The sequence below is a fragment of the Herpailurus yagouaroundi genome, unplaced genomic scaffold, assembly GCF_014898765.1.
Source record: "Herpailurus yagouaroundi ecotype Mexico unplaced genomic scaffold, PumYag 199, whole genome shotgun sequence".
NCBI classification, from domain to species: Eukaryota; Metazoa; Chordata; class Mammalia; order Carnivora; family Felidae; genus Herpailurus; species Herpailurus yagouaroundi.
The window spans coordinates 11,771,700-11,789,044 of NW_024412430.1; the positions used below are offsets into that span (position 1 = coordinate 11,771,700).

General features: G+C 45.6%; 1 protein-coding gene across 1 annotated transcript; it reads right to left on the reverse strand.

The window, feature by feature from the left end:
- Positions 1 to 2,662: 2,662 nt before the first annotated feature.
- On the reverse strand, positions 2,663 to 6,138 carry PABIR1 (PP2A Aalpha (PPP2R1A) and B55A (PPP2R2A) interacting phosphatase regulator 1). Its single transcript, XM_040449411.1, has one exon. The coding sequence runs from the start codon at positions 6,012 to 6,014 to the stop codon at positions 5,151 to 5,153; it is 864 nt and encodes a 287-aa protein (XP_040305345.1). The 5' UTR covers positions 6,015 to 6,138; the 3' UTR covers positions 2,663 to 5,150.
- Positions 6,139 to 17,345: the final 11,207 nt, after the last annotated feature.

A 17,345-nucleotide genomic window follows, 5' to 3' on the forward strand; every position in this document is an offset into this window, starting at 1 on the left:
ACAGCTGACACTTCTAAAGAAACTGCCCAGCACTGCTCCACTTGAGATATACGGACCCATTTAATCCTCACCACCGCCACTGGGCTCCACAGCCTGTGCTCTTAACTGCGACTATACGCTGCCTACCTCCCACATTTAGAAACCTGAGCACCGGGGCGCCTGGGTGGCGCAGTCGGTTAAGCGTCCGACTTCAGCCAGGTCACGATCTCGCGGTCCGTGAGTTCGAGCCCCGCGTCGGGCTCTGGGCTGATGGCTCAGAGCCTGGAGCCTGTTTCCAGTTCTGTGTCTCCCTCTCTCTCTGCCCCTCCCCCGTTCATGCTCTGTCTCTCTCTGTCCCAAAAAAAATAAAATAAACGTTGAAACCTGAGCACTAACCTCTCTTCCTCATTTGTAAAACGAGGATAACAGCATCTATCTCAGATGATAGTGATAAGGAGTAAATAGATTTGTTTAGTACCTAGAATAGTGCCTGCCACATAGCAAGTACCTTATATACAATTTTGTGTGTGTGTGTGTGTGTGTGTGTGTGTGTGTGTATATATATATATATGTCATTTCAGCCTTTAAGAAAATTTTCTACTTGGATGCCAAGTTAGGGGAGGAATAAAGAGCTGGCCTGGCTACAGTGAGCAATGTGACTTAAATTGTTTATTTATTTATTTTTGTAAGTGCAACTCAAGCCTTGCTGATTTAGGATCGATTCTCTAACAAAACAAAATGAGCCGTGAAAAATACGGGCAAAGCTGAAGCGAGAGTTCTGCAGTGAGGTCCGATTCTCTGTGTGCACTGCCACGGCTGATCGTAAGCAAGGCCGTGAAGAGAGGGGCCTCATCCATCACCCACTGCTGACTTCTCTTACCATCCTCAAGGCCCCGGCCAGCAATTCAGCTACACTTTTAGCAGAAGCTTTAGTTGCTTCAAACACTGGACTCAACCCAGATCTACTTAACCAATGCCCAAACCTAGGTCAATCCAATCCATTTCTTCTGCACCTGCCATCCAACTGCAACCAGCCATCCAATGTGGCCTCATAAACCTTCCTCTTGACCTTAAGTCACTGCTTTATGGAATTTCACAGAGGCAACATTAAATCTTTCCTTTGCTCAAGCTTCTGAATCTACTCCCGCCCGCCCCTGAATATCCTAGACTACTTGATAACTGGAAAACAAGAAGCAATCAGATACAAGTTCTTTCTACTTCTCAGACACCTTCTTCCCCACCCATAAACTTCTGCAATAGCAAATCAATTCGGCAGGTACTGGTATCTTTGCCCAGCCTTCCTGCTCTCCTTTCTGCCTTCAGACCTCCTTTCTCAGGCCAACCCCTTCTTCTATTCACTGATGCTACTCAGGAAATAGAAGTTACATCTTCCTTGGTTTGTTGTTCTGGAAACTATTCCCGTCTCCCACCTCTCTCTTGGGTCTTCAAACGTTTCCTACTCCTCCATAAAGATGGCTATACAAAAAAAAAAAAAAAAAAAAAAAAAAAAAAAAAATCCCTATTTCTGTTTCCCTTATAAGCCTTGACACTTTCTCCCACCTTACTGCCAAATATCTAAGAGTGGTCTCTTGCCGTAGGAGTGTGACCTGTTGACCTAATGTAATAAATGTGAATCAGTGGAATGCAACGTGATACAGATTATTCTTGATTATAAGCAATCTTTTAAGTACGTTTATAGGTTGGGACACCCAACATCTGTGTATTTGGTGACCGTTCATTATTTTTTCCATTTTCATTGTTTTTCACAAATATAATAAAGGGAACCATACCACAGACGTTTCTTACATAAAACTGAACTTTAACTAAATGTGGATAGGTGCTTTGGGACTTCGAGCACAAAGTTGATAGCACAGCAATACTAATACCTTAAAAATGTTTCTTTGAAGGATAATTCTTACATGAGCTAAGTCCTCACATTTTACAAAGTAATGACTAACGTTACGAACAAGAATGTGGTCATGTAAATGGTCTCTATAAACTCTTAGAGCTACATCTGATTTAAAATTTACCAACCATATAGACAAATAAGCTTAGAGAAATAAAGGTTTCCCTATACTTTCAGAAAAAACGATCTGGCAAAAGGACCATAAAATAGCAGAGAAGATGCTGTCTTTAACAAGAAAGCAGGCCAGTGAGAATCGGGTACAGAAAACAAGGGGACAGAGCACCAAGGGTCAGTTCCCTTAGGGCCTCCTAGGCCAGAATCAATACGATTTGGTACACCAGGAAGCAAATGAAAAGCTTTAAGCTAGGGGATGGAAGGATCACATGTGCAATTTTAAAAGGATTACTGTAGTTGCTTGCTGTATGGAGAACGAATGGATAGCCAACCAGAGTGAGTGGTGTAGGGACAAGTGGGAATTAGGAGGCTACTTGGGAAGTCTAAGAGGAAAATGATGGAAGCCTAGGTCAGGGTGGCAGTCCACACAGATTCTGGAAGAGAAAATCAGCTAAGACTTGGTGAAGACGGGAGGAAAGAAGGGAAAAGAGAGGTCAATGACATGTCGGTTTCCTGAATTTATACACATATATACGTGCAAATGAGGAGTAAAACACCTCGTACAATATATACTGAATTAACAGAAATTACCTAGGGGAAGGGAAGATGAATTTTACATAATAAACGGCAGACTTTCATTTTTTTACTCCACAGATAACTGCATTGTTTGAATATTTTTATAATCAGCAGGTATACATTCTTTCATAGTTAAAATTAACAGGCAATAAAAAGAACCAAAGCATTTGCCTGGCTGAAAAGGATAGGAATGGCATTTTAAAGAGAAGGAACAATCCATCCAAAGGCACAAACACATGAAAGTACATGGCGTATTTAAGGACCATCAAGTAGTCTAGTGTTTGCAGAGTGAGAAGGAAGGATGTGTATTGGGATAGGATAAGCAGAGTTGTACAGTGGTTTTCCAGGATGGCCAGTTCATGAAGGACCTTATTACATGCCAGGCTAGAGAAAGCATTCCCTAAACTGTGGGAAATGGGGAAGCAAAGGAAGTTTTCAAGCAGGAAGGTGAAAACAAAGCAAGGTTTCTACTTGACAAAGATCACTTCAGAGGCCGTGTGGAGACTGCGTCCAAAGGAGGGTGAGAAAATGGGTGAGACCACCTTAGGCTGGAACATAAGCTCAGAGGCAAAAGAAAGAGAGAAGAGGAGAGGCTGGAGATTCATTTCAGTAAACAGAACTTAAGTGATTAAGCTGGATGTGACAGGAAAAAGAGAAAGTCAAAAATGCTTCTCATGGTTTCTAGTTTAGAAAATGAGAGAGTGAGGACATCAATTTAGGTAATTCGAGAACAGGTTCAATGAGAAGAGGATACATTTTGTTCTGGGGATGCTGAGGTTAAAGTACCTCTGGAAGCAGGTTAAGGTACCCAACAGGAAGCTGGATATATAGGTTTGAATTTGAGGAACAAGGTCAAGACTGAAGCATGTGAACCATTACCCAGAACAGAGAATTTTAAGCCTATATAAACAATCTTACCCTTGACATAATTTCACTGAATTCTTAAGGCAACTTTCAAAAGCTGACCAGTTCCATTTATTCTCATAGCTGTAAAAATTCCACACAATCGTTAAAAGTCTCTGTAAGCAGTGAACTTAAAGATTAAGTCGGAGCTTTTTGTATTGGTCTCTCTTTTATTTTTTCCCCTTCTCCTTTTGCTGCCATTCTTTCTATCCAGTAAAGGAAGATATAGGAAGTATAATATAGAAACGTTTGTTATTAAATATTTCCGTATTTTGTCTTAGTTGTAACAAGGCAAGGAAAAGAACATTTCAGAACTCTACCTAAACGACACCTAAGTTAAGCAATGATTTACCTACGTGACCCTCCACTGATTTTTCTCTTGCACGTCACCGACCCTCAATCAATCGGCAATCCCAAGGCAGTCGACTCCAGCTACAGCTTTAACTAGAGGTTCCTGACATGACTCCACACTTCTGTGGTTGCTCACTGTCAGAAATCCAAGTTACACTGTACCTCTGTCTAACCGATGATGCCCTAGTTCGTTGGGAGGTGGGGGGGGGGGGAAGGACCTGTTGGCAAGGAAACAGCTGCTTCCCTCCTGAGCCAGGGAAAACCCGGAAGGTGACAGATGGGCAGGACAGAAAGGTGGCCAAAAGTTGCTCTGGCTCCTTGGTGGCAAGGATTTTCACTGAGGCACAATTGGATATTTTAAAGCGTGTCAATCAACGAGAGACTTTTATCTGCCTGGGGGCCCTGGTGAAGTCCAACAGAGCTTCCCACATTTTCTATGTTTGAAAAACTTTTAAGTTTGCAGTGGTAAAAGAACCTGGTCTCAGCCTATGTACAGTGGGCTGAGACTGCAAGGCACTGGCCCGTGTCACTTCAGGATTATACCCGAGAGAATGCACTTTCTGGTCTAAAAAAAAAAAAAAAAATTTTTTTTTTAACTTTTCTGTAGCGATATTTGCATGACTAATTAGAATTCCCATTAAAATTTCATTAGAAAATGCTTTTCTTAAATGTTTACTATTATATAATTTTAAAAGACTTGTTGCAAGCTTTTATATTTTGCTCATCATTTCCCCTCCCAGCCACTTATGAACCCAGAAAATTATATATCCAAGGACTCCTGGGTAAAAGAGACACCACTGGGTTGATGTGTTATAACTAACATTCTTTTTAAAAAACTGCTGTAAATACGGAAGTTATTCTTCAAATAGAAATCAGCAATCACTGAAAAGTAATATTAAAAATTAGTGTGGGCATGAAATATGGAATTCTAAAACATCAGTTTACTATGCTGATTAATTCAACATTTATATTTGCATCAGAACTTAATAATCCCATAAATAAATAGAGCTCTCAATTATTTTAAAAAATCAAGGGATAACATATGTATTTAAACATATTAGCAGCATAAAGACGTATGCTTCAACACACTTATTGGGAAAACGTCTGAAAATATTACTACACTGAATTCAAGGGCATCCCGCAGGAACCTGACATAAAAGTTCTCTAGAATAACAACATTTCAGGAAATTCCAAAAAAAGGAAAAGGGTCAGATAGGAAAGAGCCTCAAATTAATTGACAAAGTTCAGTGCTTGCTCCAACTTGATTTTTCTCTCCATTGCAAAAAAAAAAAACACCCCGAGTCTCAGATGGGTGGGTGAATCACTTAGATGAAAGTTCATCTACTGGAATAAATGGAGAGGCCGCTTGGGCAGGCGACACAGGAGAGTCGGTGGTAGTGCTGACTTTCGCTGGTGAGTTACAAGAAGATCCGGCGCTGCTACTGTTTCCATCAAGGGTATCAGAAGATACACACACACCGGGATCTGACAGCTGTGCAACGTCAGAAGAAAGCATGTTGGTGATGCCCTGGAAAAATCTCTTTGGCTGATACTCAGTTTCCATTTCACATTTTCTTTTCAATGGTCCAAGAACGCTTGGTCTAATGCAGTTGATGGGACTCTGGCTTCTCCGGGTGGTAAATCGAGTCGTTGGGCTGGGAATAGGACTTGGAGGCAATCCATTGCTACTCACAAAACTTTGCAAGGATGGTGAGAAACACTGCTTCCCAATCCCCCGGGTGGGTGAGGGTGCTGGTGACACCGGAATGAAATCGATGCGCTTCGGGGAGGCGGACTTCTCCACATCGTTGTCACTCAGGCTGAAACTTTCCTCCCAGGAGTGGCTTATCTGCATTGCGTTCTGCACCTCGCGCTCGTGGACCGTCTCTCGGTTGATCAAGTCCATGCCTTCCTCCTGTTTGATCTGGTGCAAGCGGCTGCTGTGCATGCGGACGGGGGAGGCCGGCAGCAGCAGGCCGTGGCGGTTCGGGAACGTTGTGCTGTTCCGCCTGGCGCTCGGCGCCTCGGCCTGGAACACCGGCGAAGTGTCACTGAGGCCGTGGATCAGGGGGGCGCTGTTAGACCTCCTGAGGCCCCCGCCGGCGCTAGCGCCGCCGCCCTCCGCCGGGCTCCCGCCAGTACCCGGAGGCAGCTCCAGGTCTAGCTCCATCTTCTCCTGAGCCATGTCGGGGGCAGGGAGGCGGGGGCGGCGCTCAGAGACCTAGGACTCCCATTCCCCGCAGTCCAGGGCCAGGGCCGCCGCCGCCGCTGCCGCCGCCAATCTGTCAGCGGGCTCGTTCTTTTGCGCATGCGCGCCCTTTCGCGCAGGCGCGGTGAGATTCCTCTCCCCGCGGCGCCTGCTTAATGCGTAACAGCCTCAGCGCAGCCCTAGGGGGAGGGGCGAGGACCGGCCGGGCGACTACTCAGTACGTTTCTTCCGCAATTAGCTATTGAGCTGCGAGCTCGCGGCTACGCGTGTTTACGAGGCTACCGTATTCCCGAGTGTGCGCTTATAAAACCGGAGCACTGAAAGAGACGTCGTGGATGATAGGGGGCTGCATGAGGGGGAGTGGAGCTTGGCCTCACCAGGGAGGGCTTCCCCGAGGAAGGGACAATATCCTGAGTTCCGAAGGAGACAACATGGGTGCTGGGTAGTGAACCCGTCCAGGAAGCGGTACCAGCTTGGAGGCAGGCGGGAACCAGGAGGGGAGGGAGGGAGCGTGGGCTGCGGTGGAGACTGAGGGCCGGCTTACAGGACGTAGCGGACCAGGGCGGATTCTGGCCTTTATCCCGAGAACAATGGGAAACTTCGGCTTTCAAATTTCAAGCAAGGGTACGGCAACGACTGCAAAGCTGGCCGGCTGCTGTCTGCAGTCCGGATGGTTGGGAGATTAGAACCTACAGGAAAAAGACCGGAGGGGAGGCAGTCCTCTAGGCCACAGAAGATGGTATTTGCAGTAAGGTGTTAGTATGGGAGAGGAGATGGAGAGAATGGTAAATTTGAGAGCCATTTAGGTCAGGGGAAGAAACCAGTGTGTCGTTATACTGTTTCACGGTCCTATTTCTAGCACAAGCATGTGTGCCCAGGCATCTTCATTCAGTAGGAGAGATTAAACGAAGGGAAAGTTTTCACACTGGAAAACTACAAACACAATCCTCCGCTTAATATGAACTGTGACAGCACCTTAAAAATGGGCTTATACTTATTCCTTCATGTATTTTTATTTTGCATTCTTACTACGTACGATGCGCTGCTAGGAAAAAGGCCCTACTATGAAGGCGTTTCATTTCTCCCGAAGACCGAGAGAGATAAATAAGCTATTTTCAGATAGTGGTAAACCTCAGGCAAACACAGGATGGTGTGATAAGGCACTAGCGGGCAGGGGGGCAATTAGAGCAGAGATCGAAATCCAAGAAACAAGTTGCGTCCACATCTGGGGGATGAATATTCTAAGCACAGGAAGCAGCAAAGCCCAAGGCAGACGTGAGTTTGGGGAGCTGGCAGGAAAAGAGAAAACGGCAGCTGGAGCACAAGAGGGAGAGTGGTGGGAGGACATACAAGAGTTTGGATCTCATCCTAAGTACAGTGAAAAGCCACCGGGGACTTTAAAGTAGAAGAGTGATATTATCTGGTGGAGGTTTTAAATACCGCTTTGGCTCGGTGGGAACGAGGCTGAAAGAAGGCAAGAGTGGAAGCAGAAAGGCAGCGGAGGGATGGAACCAAGATCCGTTTTGGAAGTAGAACCAAAAGGACAGGCAGATAGATTAGATGTAGGTGATGAGAGGAACAGACAATTCAAAGGCAACCCACAGGTTTCTTACACCGATAGATGGTAGTATCATTCATTTACGGAGACGAGGGAGTGCGTTTCAAAAGGTGGAAATTAAGAGTTCCGTTTGGGTCGATTTGAACTGCAGGTGGCTATCCGATATCCGTGTGGCTATCTGAACTGAAAGGAAGCTTAGAGATTTTTGTTCATCCTTCTCTTTCCGCGGCTGAAGAATGTAAGGTCCAGAGAGGCTAAGTGACATACTAGCCATCACACAGCTCATTTCGTAATGGGAACCAGTACTAGAACCAGGTCTTCTGGTTCCTAGTCCATGCCTCTTTCTCCACTGTATCTCAAAATGCTTTTATTTTGAGTTCCCTATAAAATACAGGTCCTAATGATACAATAATGTTGGCTATTCATGCCTGTAATTGTGTAGAAACTGATTTAAGCTTCCCAAGTGTCAGACACTATTCAAACTGCTTCACACGTAGTCCCTTGCTTAGTCCTCACCACAACCCTAGCAAGGAGGTATTATTGTCCTCATTTTGCAAGGGTAATCGAGATGCAGAAATTAGGCAACATCCCCAGGATGACAGTACACAGAAGCATCTGGCTTTTCTGGCTCCAGAGCTGGGGTACCACACGGACTCCTCCAAGTGCAGTGATGTTTTAGGACTGAGACAAGCCATTTCCAATTGTGAGCTCTGTGAAGACAACAGGACCCAAGACAGGGTAACAGAGTGAAGATGTTCTCATACAGAAGTGACAGCATGATAATAAAAATGGTGAATTTGCTCTACATGAAATACACGGAGAAGAACCGTAATGGGGGCAAAGTTGGAAACGGAAGTCATGGGGAGAGAACTGGGGCTCTGAATGCCAGGCCAAAGGGCCCATATTTAACCTGTGAGGCAAAAGGAAACCACGAAAGGTTTCTGGCAAGAGGAAAGACCATGAGACCTACGCTTTGGGCCCTGCCAGGCAGCTGAAGGATGGAGCCAGCTGGAAGGATGGAAGCGGAAAGAATCCACTCCTCGGACCTGCCGGGCACTCTCAACAGTCCACAGTCCCCCGTAATCCTCACTGCGATCCTACCAATTAGACACTGTTATGCTCATTCTGTAGGGGGACAACTGAGGTTCAAATATTGCAAAATGCCCAAGAGGTACGTGGAAGAACCAAGATGGCCCAATCTGAATCAAGACGCGGCTTCAAACCCTGCATTGTTTTTGCTACCCTTTCCACGGAGTGGACAAGGGGAATCTGATGGCCAGCTGTGAGATGAAAAGGAGGGTCTAAACTCAAGTTGAATTCAAGCAGAAACAGGATATGGGTTTGAAAGACAGGCAGGTAACAACAGTATCTGACCCCCTGGGTTTGGAGACTATGGAGAGACGTCACAGATGACAAGTTTGAGCGTGAGTGGCTCAAAGAATGGTACAACATTAAATAAACACAGGAGAGATGAGAGGAAGACCTTTCAGAAGGACACTGCTGTTGGATAAATAGAATAAAGCATTAACGACAGAACTTCCCAAGAGCCAAGGCATATTGCTAATTTGCGTATTATTAAAGTATTACTAACGTGGCTCAAATGTGCCAACACTGTGTTCATCCTTGTCTGGACGAGTACAATAATCTTTACCAGTAAAGCAAAGAGATGGTGGTAAGTGCACAAAATCAAACACCTGTGCCCTTTGGTTCCTGCCTGAATACACTTACCAGCTATCTTTACTCATTTCTTTGTTCCCGTCCCTGTCTCTATAGTCCGTTCTCCAACCAGTGTTCAAGGTAATCCTCAAGGGAAGACTTGAAGAGAACCCTTCAGTGAGTTCTCATTCAGAGAAAAAGCCAATGTCCTTACAACGGTCTGTAGAACTCTATGTGATGTGGGTCTCTGCTGTCCCTCTGACCCCGCCTCCAAATAATGCCCCCCTCACTGCCTTTCCTCCAACTGCAGAGGTCCCTTACTGTCTTTCAGCCCACTAGGCAGGCTCCCCACTCCTCCTGGCTTACTCTTCTTTCCAGTAGGACATCAATCCCTTCAGGTCTCGGCACAAATGTCATTGAGAGGCTTTCCCTGACCGTCCCTTATAAAAAGCGACAGCGGTGCCCAACACCAAACCTACACTCATTCCCATACCCCTTACGTGGTCTGTATTTTCCTCTAGAGCACCAAATGACATATTTGCATATATAGTTTTCTTGCCTCTTGTCCTCGAGAAAATCAGCTCCACAACCACAAAAACAAGGCCTTCGCTTTACTTCCCACTGTATGCCTAGTACCTAGAACAGGGCCTAGTACGTAGGACTCAAGAAGTAGTTGTGAATCCCTGTGTGAATGAATGATGAATGACTGAACGGCCTAGCACAGCTCCATTGAAATGGAAGAAAGTTCTATTATTTGAAAGTTCTATTATTTGAAACTCCAGCCTTTTCTACACAGAAAAGATAACGTTTATCTGTTTTTGAGAGAGAGACAGAGCATGAGTGGGGGAGGAGCAGAGAGAGAGGGAGACACAGAATCCAAAGCAGGCTCCAGGCTCTGAGCTGTGAGCATACAGCCTGAAGCGGGGCTCGAACTCAAGAGCTGCAAGATCATGACCTGAGCCAAAGTCACATGCTCAACTGACTGAGCTACCCACGCACCCCTTTTTTACACTGATTCTGAGTACTTATTTGGACAATTTGTTTTCTTTTATCGACATTATTATTAAAGTGCCCTCCAGACCACACAGGTTGATCTACTGAACTAACAGTTAGGTGAACTGAGAAACTGAAGCCCTAAGTTTCCATTCTTTTTCAATCATATGCTGATACACTCTTGATAGAATTAAAATGCTCAGTGCTGAGGACCCCAAGCAGTGTTTAATATCTTTAGTTACTGCTTCCTCTCAAAGGGATAAATGAGAGAAAACAGCCGCCATAAAATGCAATTCAGCCCGCTGCAAATGAACAATGCCAGAGGCAGGATTCAGGAGACTGTCCCTGAGTCAATTCATCCTTCTGGTTTCACTCTGGTATGAATTAAATACTACACATAGATAGCTGATATTCATGCTCACTCCTGAGTCATAAAAGCAGATTTCTATTCAATAGTTAAATTTTATTGTGATTAATATTGTATGTTCTTAAACCCACAGATAGTTTCCTTTTAATTCCTAGGGGCAGCTTTTCACTATTAAGCCCCAAGCATATGGCAAGGCAAATACCTACCTCTGGATCCATACTGAATGAATTTAAAATACAAACGTGTGTGTGTACATACTTTTATTATTTTTTTATTTTTGGTGAGAGGGAGAGACAGGGAAGGAGGAAGGGAGGGAGGAAGTGCATGTGAGTTGGGGAGAGGGACAAAGGGAGAGAGAGAATCCCAAGCAGGCTCTGTGGTCAGTGCAGAGCCATAAGCGGGGCTCGAGCCCACGAACTATGAGATCATGGCCTGAGCCAAAGTCAAGAGTGGGACGCTCAATTGAATGAGCCACCCAGGTGCCCCTATATGTATACTCTTAGATGGACTGACAAATATCTCAACATCTCACAGTTACTAGCATCACCAACCCAGAAAAAAAATACTGCAGAGGAAAACTTGACTTTCAAAGTATAGAAACTCAGCAGTGTCCACTAGTTCAACAACTTAGGAAAAATGCTGGCAGTGTCTACCAGAAGGAAATATATGTATGCCCTGTGGTTGAGCAACTCCACTCCTGGGTATATACCCCAGAGAAATGCATGCTTACGTCTCCTAAAGACAGGTACACGAATGTTCCTTGCAATATTATTTGTAAAAGCACCTAACTGGCAACAACCCACATGTCCATAAACGGTTGAATGGGTGAATATAGTTATACAATGGAATTATTTATTTAACAACATGAGTGAGTTACAGGATGATACCTCACGGAAGAAACCAAACACAAAGGAACAAATCCTCTGTGATTCCATTTTTATGACGTTCAAGAACAGCCCAAATCCATCTCTAGTGGTAGAAGGTCAACATATTGTTACCTTTGGGACAACGGACGGAGAGGGGCACAAGGAAGTGTTCCATTTCCTGATACGGGTGCTGGTTACAGAGGTATATACACATGTGAAAATTCATTAAACTCAATACTTGAAATGTATACACTGTACCGTATAAGGAATCAGGAATCATCGACCTCAAAATGTTACCGATGCAGAGGAAGACAATGGGAAGCTGAAATGTAAGTGGAGGGTGGAGGAGAGTAAGAATGTATTTCAATTGAAAGGAAGATATTCTGTTCACACACTAATCACGAGTTTACACTAGAATCTCTTCCAAATCTCTCTGACACACAACAGTATCAGCCTAAGAACAGCTAGCCGGCCTTGCCAGCCGGAAGGATGGACAAAGACACACATGCACCGCCCCCCCCCCACCCCAACACACACACATACACTCACTCCTCAAGCTACGTTTCACTGGGGTCATAAACACCAGCAGCCTCACGTAAGCACTGGATACTTGTCTGAAGCTGGTTATGGATCACCAACACAACCGCTGCCTCTCCGTGGTCCTGTTCCCACAGTGCCCTCAAAGCTGGTCACTTCTAAGAAAGCAGGGAGGAGGAAACGAAGCCCATTTCATAGCCTTGGACTTTCTCAACTGTGTATTTGTTCAAAGTCAGCTCTGTGATACCCCCCCCACCCCCAGCTGAATTCAGGAGATAGAATGGTCAAAGTAACCGGAGTCCAGGAAATCGCCAGGGGCTGTCCTCATATATGGCAAGAATGAGAACTGTATTTAAGGACATGATTTTGACCACAAGGAACTTATTTAGTTATCCTTATGAAAGAAAAATAAACACAAGATGACATCAGAAACTGATCAACCATTCCATCTCTAATTACTGAGAGTATGCTAAGTATAGATATGCTCTACAGTGTTTACCCTCAAGGTTGCTTCACCTAATCCCTAAAACTTTCCGGTAAGGGGCGCTTGGGTGGCTCAGTCGGTTAAGCGGCTGGCTCTTGATTTTGGCCCAGGTCATGATCTAGTGGCTCATGAGTTCCAGCCTGCTTGGCATCCTCTCTCTTTCCCTCTCTCCCTGACCCTCCCCTGTTCACTCTCTCTCTCTCTCTTTCTCTCAAAAATAAATAAATAAACTTAAAAAAAAAAAACTTTAAAGTGACAGCAAATATTAGAAAATCAGAGCAGTCAGGGCACCTGGGTGGCTCAGTTGGTTAAGCATCCGACTTCAACTCAGGTCATGACCTTGAGGTTCATGGGTTCGAGCCCCGTGTCCGGCTCTGTGCTCACAGCTCAGAGCCTGGAGCTTGCTTCGGATTCTGTGTCTCCCTCTTTCTCTGCCCTTTCCCCGATCGTGCTCTGTCTCTCTCTCTCTCAAAGAAAAATAAACATTAAAAAAATTTAAAAAGAAAATCAGAGCAGAAGTTTACCAATGGACATTAAAACCACTCTTGCGTTTTATTTTTCATAACCACTGAAAGCCATCAGAACACTCACACAGAGCAAGGCCCATCATATGCACACGGGCCAAATGGTATAAAGGGGCCTCGGGGCGCCTGGGTGGCTCAGTCGGTTGGGCGGCCGACTTCGGCTCAGGTCATGATCTCACGGTCTGTGAGTTCAAGCCCCACGTCGGGCTCTGTGCTGACGGCTCAGAGCCTGGAGCCTGTTTCAGATTCTGTGTCTCCCTCTCTCTGACCTTCCCCCATTCATGCTCTGTCTCTCTCTGTCTCAAAAATGAATAAACGTTAAAAAAAAAATAAAAAAAAATAAAAAAATAAAGGGGCCTCAAAGCCCTAATGGAAGAAGCCTCCTAGACTAGACCCTCAGCAAAGTTCAAGTAAAGAAGTAAATGTGAATTGTAGTTATTTTGTTCAGTTTGCCCAAAGGAGAACATCAAGGAAGATATTACAAAGAGCCATCCAGCCCCCACACTCTACCGCCTTAAGTCTTGCAACAGAAGAGAAAAAGTAGTTGACTTCACTTGTCCCTCATTGGTTTTATGTGTTTTAGGCAGCATCCATTTTTTGGTGCCTTCACTTTGGCCAGACTTCTAGACTGTAAGCCAAGGCCAGCACGGGTATACCTTTCTGTGGCTATACGCTTCTCTCTGCCTGTCTGCTAGCTTTCACTCGCAGGAGTGATCCATCTGGCAAGAAGGAAACAATAATTCAAGGCTTTATGGATCGTGTATAAAGTTCGCTGCAAAACACGCAAAGGCTACAAATCTAGTTGGGTTTACGTACTTGGGCCTTCCAGTTGCGTGTCTCAGAAGCCTCCAGAAAGGCTCGACAAATCAGTACATAGCGCGACCGCAGGGAAAAAGGGCCAAATCTGGAGTCAGACTACTATACTTGTAGTTCTACGACCTTGGGCAAGTTTGTCAACCTCTCTGGGCCTCACTTGTCTCATCTATGAAGTGGGACGCAACCTCTTCATAAGGATCAAAGGCATGAGGTCTATACTAGGCCTTACAAACAGTAAAAGCCCTGTACCAACGGGTTCCTCTCTATTACAATCCTCAGTGCCATGATCCCGAAGTGGTCCTCCCCACTTTTCCACCCCTCTCACCAGAAGGCTCCCTTTTATTTATTTATTTATTTTTTGTCGCCTTTTAGTTTGGTTCTGTGCAAGAAAATTCTCTCTCTGGCTTCTTCCCTGAGATTGTCGTCATTTTTAGAAAAAGACGTTTTCTGTGGTTTAAAAAAGTATGAGTGGAAAGGTTCATCATCGGTCAGGTTGACAGTTTCTGACAAGGAGAAATAAGAATAAACCTCCTTTCTAAGACTTTTACTGGGTCTGAGGAGAGACAGATCCCAGGGCGGTAGAAAGGCCGTCAGTAAGTTAAAAAGTAAAAATGCGGGCGGATCAGTGAATACTATTTCCTACAGCAAGCCATTTGTTAATCCCCAGAGGCTGCGGCTACCCTCCCTGGTCGCTCTCAACTTTTCAATGGCGACTAATCCCAGTGGCTTATTCTTATTTATTCATTTTAAACCCTGTTTTGAATTACTGCGGTCATGCTACTGTCCTTCCTGGCATATAATGAGCTGCGCAGGGACGCATATTTGGCGATGCCCGACAAACAGGTTGAACACAGCCTCTTTCGGACAAAACAAGCAGACAGAAGTACAGGGCAAGGAACTGCAGAAAGGTTCGAGAAGTTTGCAGGAGTCACCATTCCTCTAGATGTGTCTTTCCCTCCAGGTGGCTGACATCCGTAGGCATGTTCTGAGGAGCAGGTCAAATGTCCCAAAGAAGCTGGAAGCCAGACTTAGAGGCTGAGAAGCAAAATGATTCAGGGCCACTTTTTTTTTTTTTTTTTTTTTTTTTTTGGCTTTAGAAGGTGACCAATGTGTAGCCAAGAGTCCCTTAACCTCTCTGACACAGATGGACGTCTATGATTTATTCTTTTCTTTGTACCCACAGTCCTTTAAGGGTAACAGGACAAGTAAACGTAGCAAAAAGAACAAGTATTAAGGGCAGGGGTGCTCAGATTCCTCCAGTTTTACACCAGCTAATTTCTAAACCGAACGCAAGTCCGTTTGTTAACAGGAAGTGTATTTTTTACCACCCGTGGGGTTCAGCCCTCTGAAAGTTCCCGCCTATTAGGAAATGGCACAGATTTTTCTTTCTCTCTCCTTTTGAAAGCCAAAAGTCTAAGATCAATTTTTTAAAAATTTTTTTCATGTTTATTTATTTTTGAGAATGAGAGACAGAGCATGAGTGGGGAGGGGCAGAGAGAGAGGGAGACACAGAATCTGAAGCAGGCTCCAGGCTCTGAGCTGTCAGCACAGAGCCCGACGCGGGGCTCGAACCCACGAACTGCGAGATCAAGACCTGAGCCAAAGTCGGACACTTAACCGACTGATCCCGCCAGGTGCCCCTAAGATTGATTTCTTAAGATGCTTTCCACCAATGGTTTTATCATTGTCATCATCATAGAATAGTAACATATTTAGTGAAGGCATGCATGCCAGGGACCCTTATAAGTACTGTGTATCACCCTGTTCAGGCCCGAAACCACCTCTAGGATTATTATCCTCATTTTATAGAGCTTCTCAGGAGGCTAAGTTGCCTGAGGTGACATAACCGGTTAAGCGGTACAGGTAGAGGAATGGGAGCCCAGAGGTGAGTGGGGTTTTTTTAATGCTTATTTTCTGATAGACAGCGAGCAGAGGAGGGGCAGAGAGAAAGGGGGACAGAGGATCCAAAGCGGACTCCACACTGATAGCGGTGAGCCCGATGGGGGGCTCGAACTCACAAGGTGCGAGACCATGACCCGAGCTGAAGTCGGGCGCTCAACTGACTGAGCCACCCAGGCGCCCCCAGAGGTGAGCTCTTAATCTCCCCTACTGCCTCTCAAAAAACACCCTTGGATTCCTCACACCTGCCCCATTAATGGTATTCTGAGTGATCTTCCAAGAAGGTCAGTGGACTGGACGTGGACAGGACCATCGTTCTGATTGCCAGACAGATGAGGGCTCCATGAACTGCGAGGGCTTACGGGTCCTAGCGACCTTACAAAATCAGGCCATTGCTAAATGCCCTGTTATCCCAAAGCAGTCATGAGCACCAGTGCCAAGGGTCAGAATGGCAGAATATCCGATCGGAAGGAGGCTTTAGAAAGGAGGCGTACCAAACTTGATCAGCAAGTAAACTGAGGTTCAGCGAGAGCCAACGATTTCTTCAGGCTCAAAAAGGCATCCAGGATGGACAGAGTCAGGATGTTTTATTAAATTTGTACAGATTATTTTGCGATGTTTGCCCCGTGGGTTTCCCTTGCACCTCAGAGTCCTTCTCCAAGCAACAGCATCCACGGCCATGGTTTTCACTGCAACCACTGTACTGATGGCTCTCACATTTCTGTCCCCAGATACGGCTGACCCTCCTTGAGCCTGGAATCTGTAACCACCTACAAGGCATTGTCCCCACGTGGACTTTTCACACCTTTCGATGAACAAATTCACTCTTCCCCTCCCCCAGTCTGCTGGTGTTAACAATGAGTTACACCACAATCTCCCCCCCGCAAGTCAAAACTCCACATCATCGAGATCTCTCCTCTCTTTCCTGTCTTTGCTCACTCCATGTCCTCGGTTTTACCTTCTTAGTACCTTGTGTCCTTCCCTTCTGCCTTTGTTACTAAAGCATTTGGGTCCCCGCCCCCTCCCCCACGCGCCCCACCCCCAATGCCAGGACTCCAGTGAGGCTTGGTCAGGTAGGATGCCTCCACTCCTACCCAGTTTGCCTCAACATTGCCGGAGCGAATCAACTGAAATCATCTCATCAAGGTCCATAACACCCTCTTCCTCTTCCTCGATTCTTTCATTAATGCTCCTCAAGGGCAAGAGTGCAGGCAGGCAGACTACAGAGAGAAAGGCACACGGAAAAGGAGGGCAGAAGGGAGGGAAGGGAGGAGGCGGGTAACCCTAGTATCTCCCCAAATTTCTCTAAAGCTTTACTCCCCCCTCCCCTGCCTTCAGTGAAAAGTGCTCTAACACAGTATCTAAGAACTTGGGCTCTTGGGGCGCCTGGGTGGCGCAGTCGGTTGAGCGTCCGACTTCAGCCAGGTCACGATCTCGCGGTCTGTGAGTTCGAGCCCCGCGTCAGGCTCTGGGCTGATGGCTCGGAGCCTGGAGCCTGTTTCCGATTCTGTGTCTCCCTCTCTCTCTGCCCCTCCCCCGTTCATGCTCTGTCTCTCTCTGTCCCAAAAATAAATAAACGTTGAAAAAAAAAAAATTAAAAAAAAAAA

Coding starts and splice junctions, on each gene's coding strand:
- PABIR1 (XM_040449411.1), bottom strand. CDS start 6,014: ATGGCTCAGGAGAAGATGGAGCTAGACCTGGAGCTGCCTCCGGGTACT.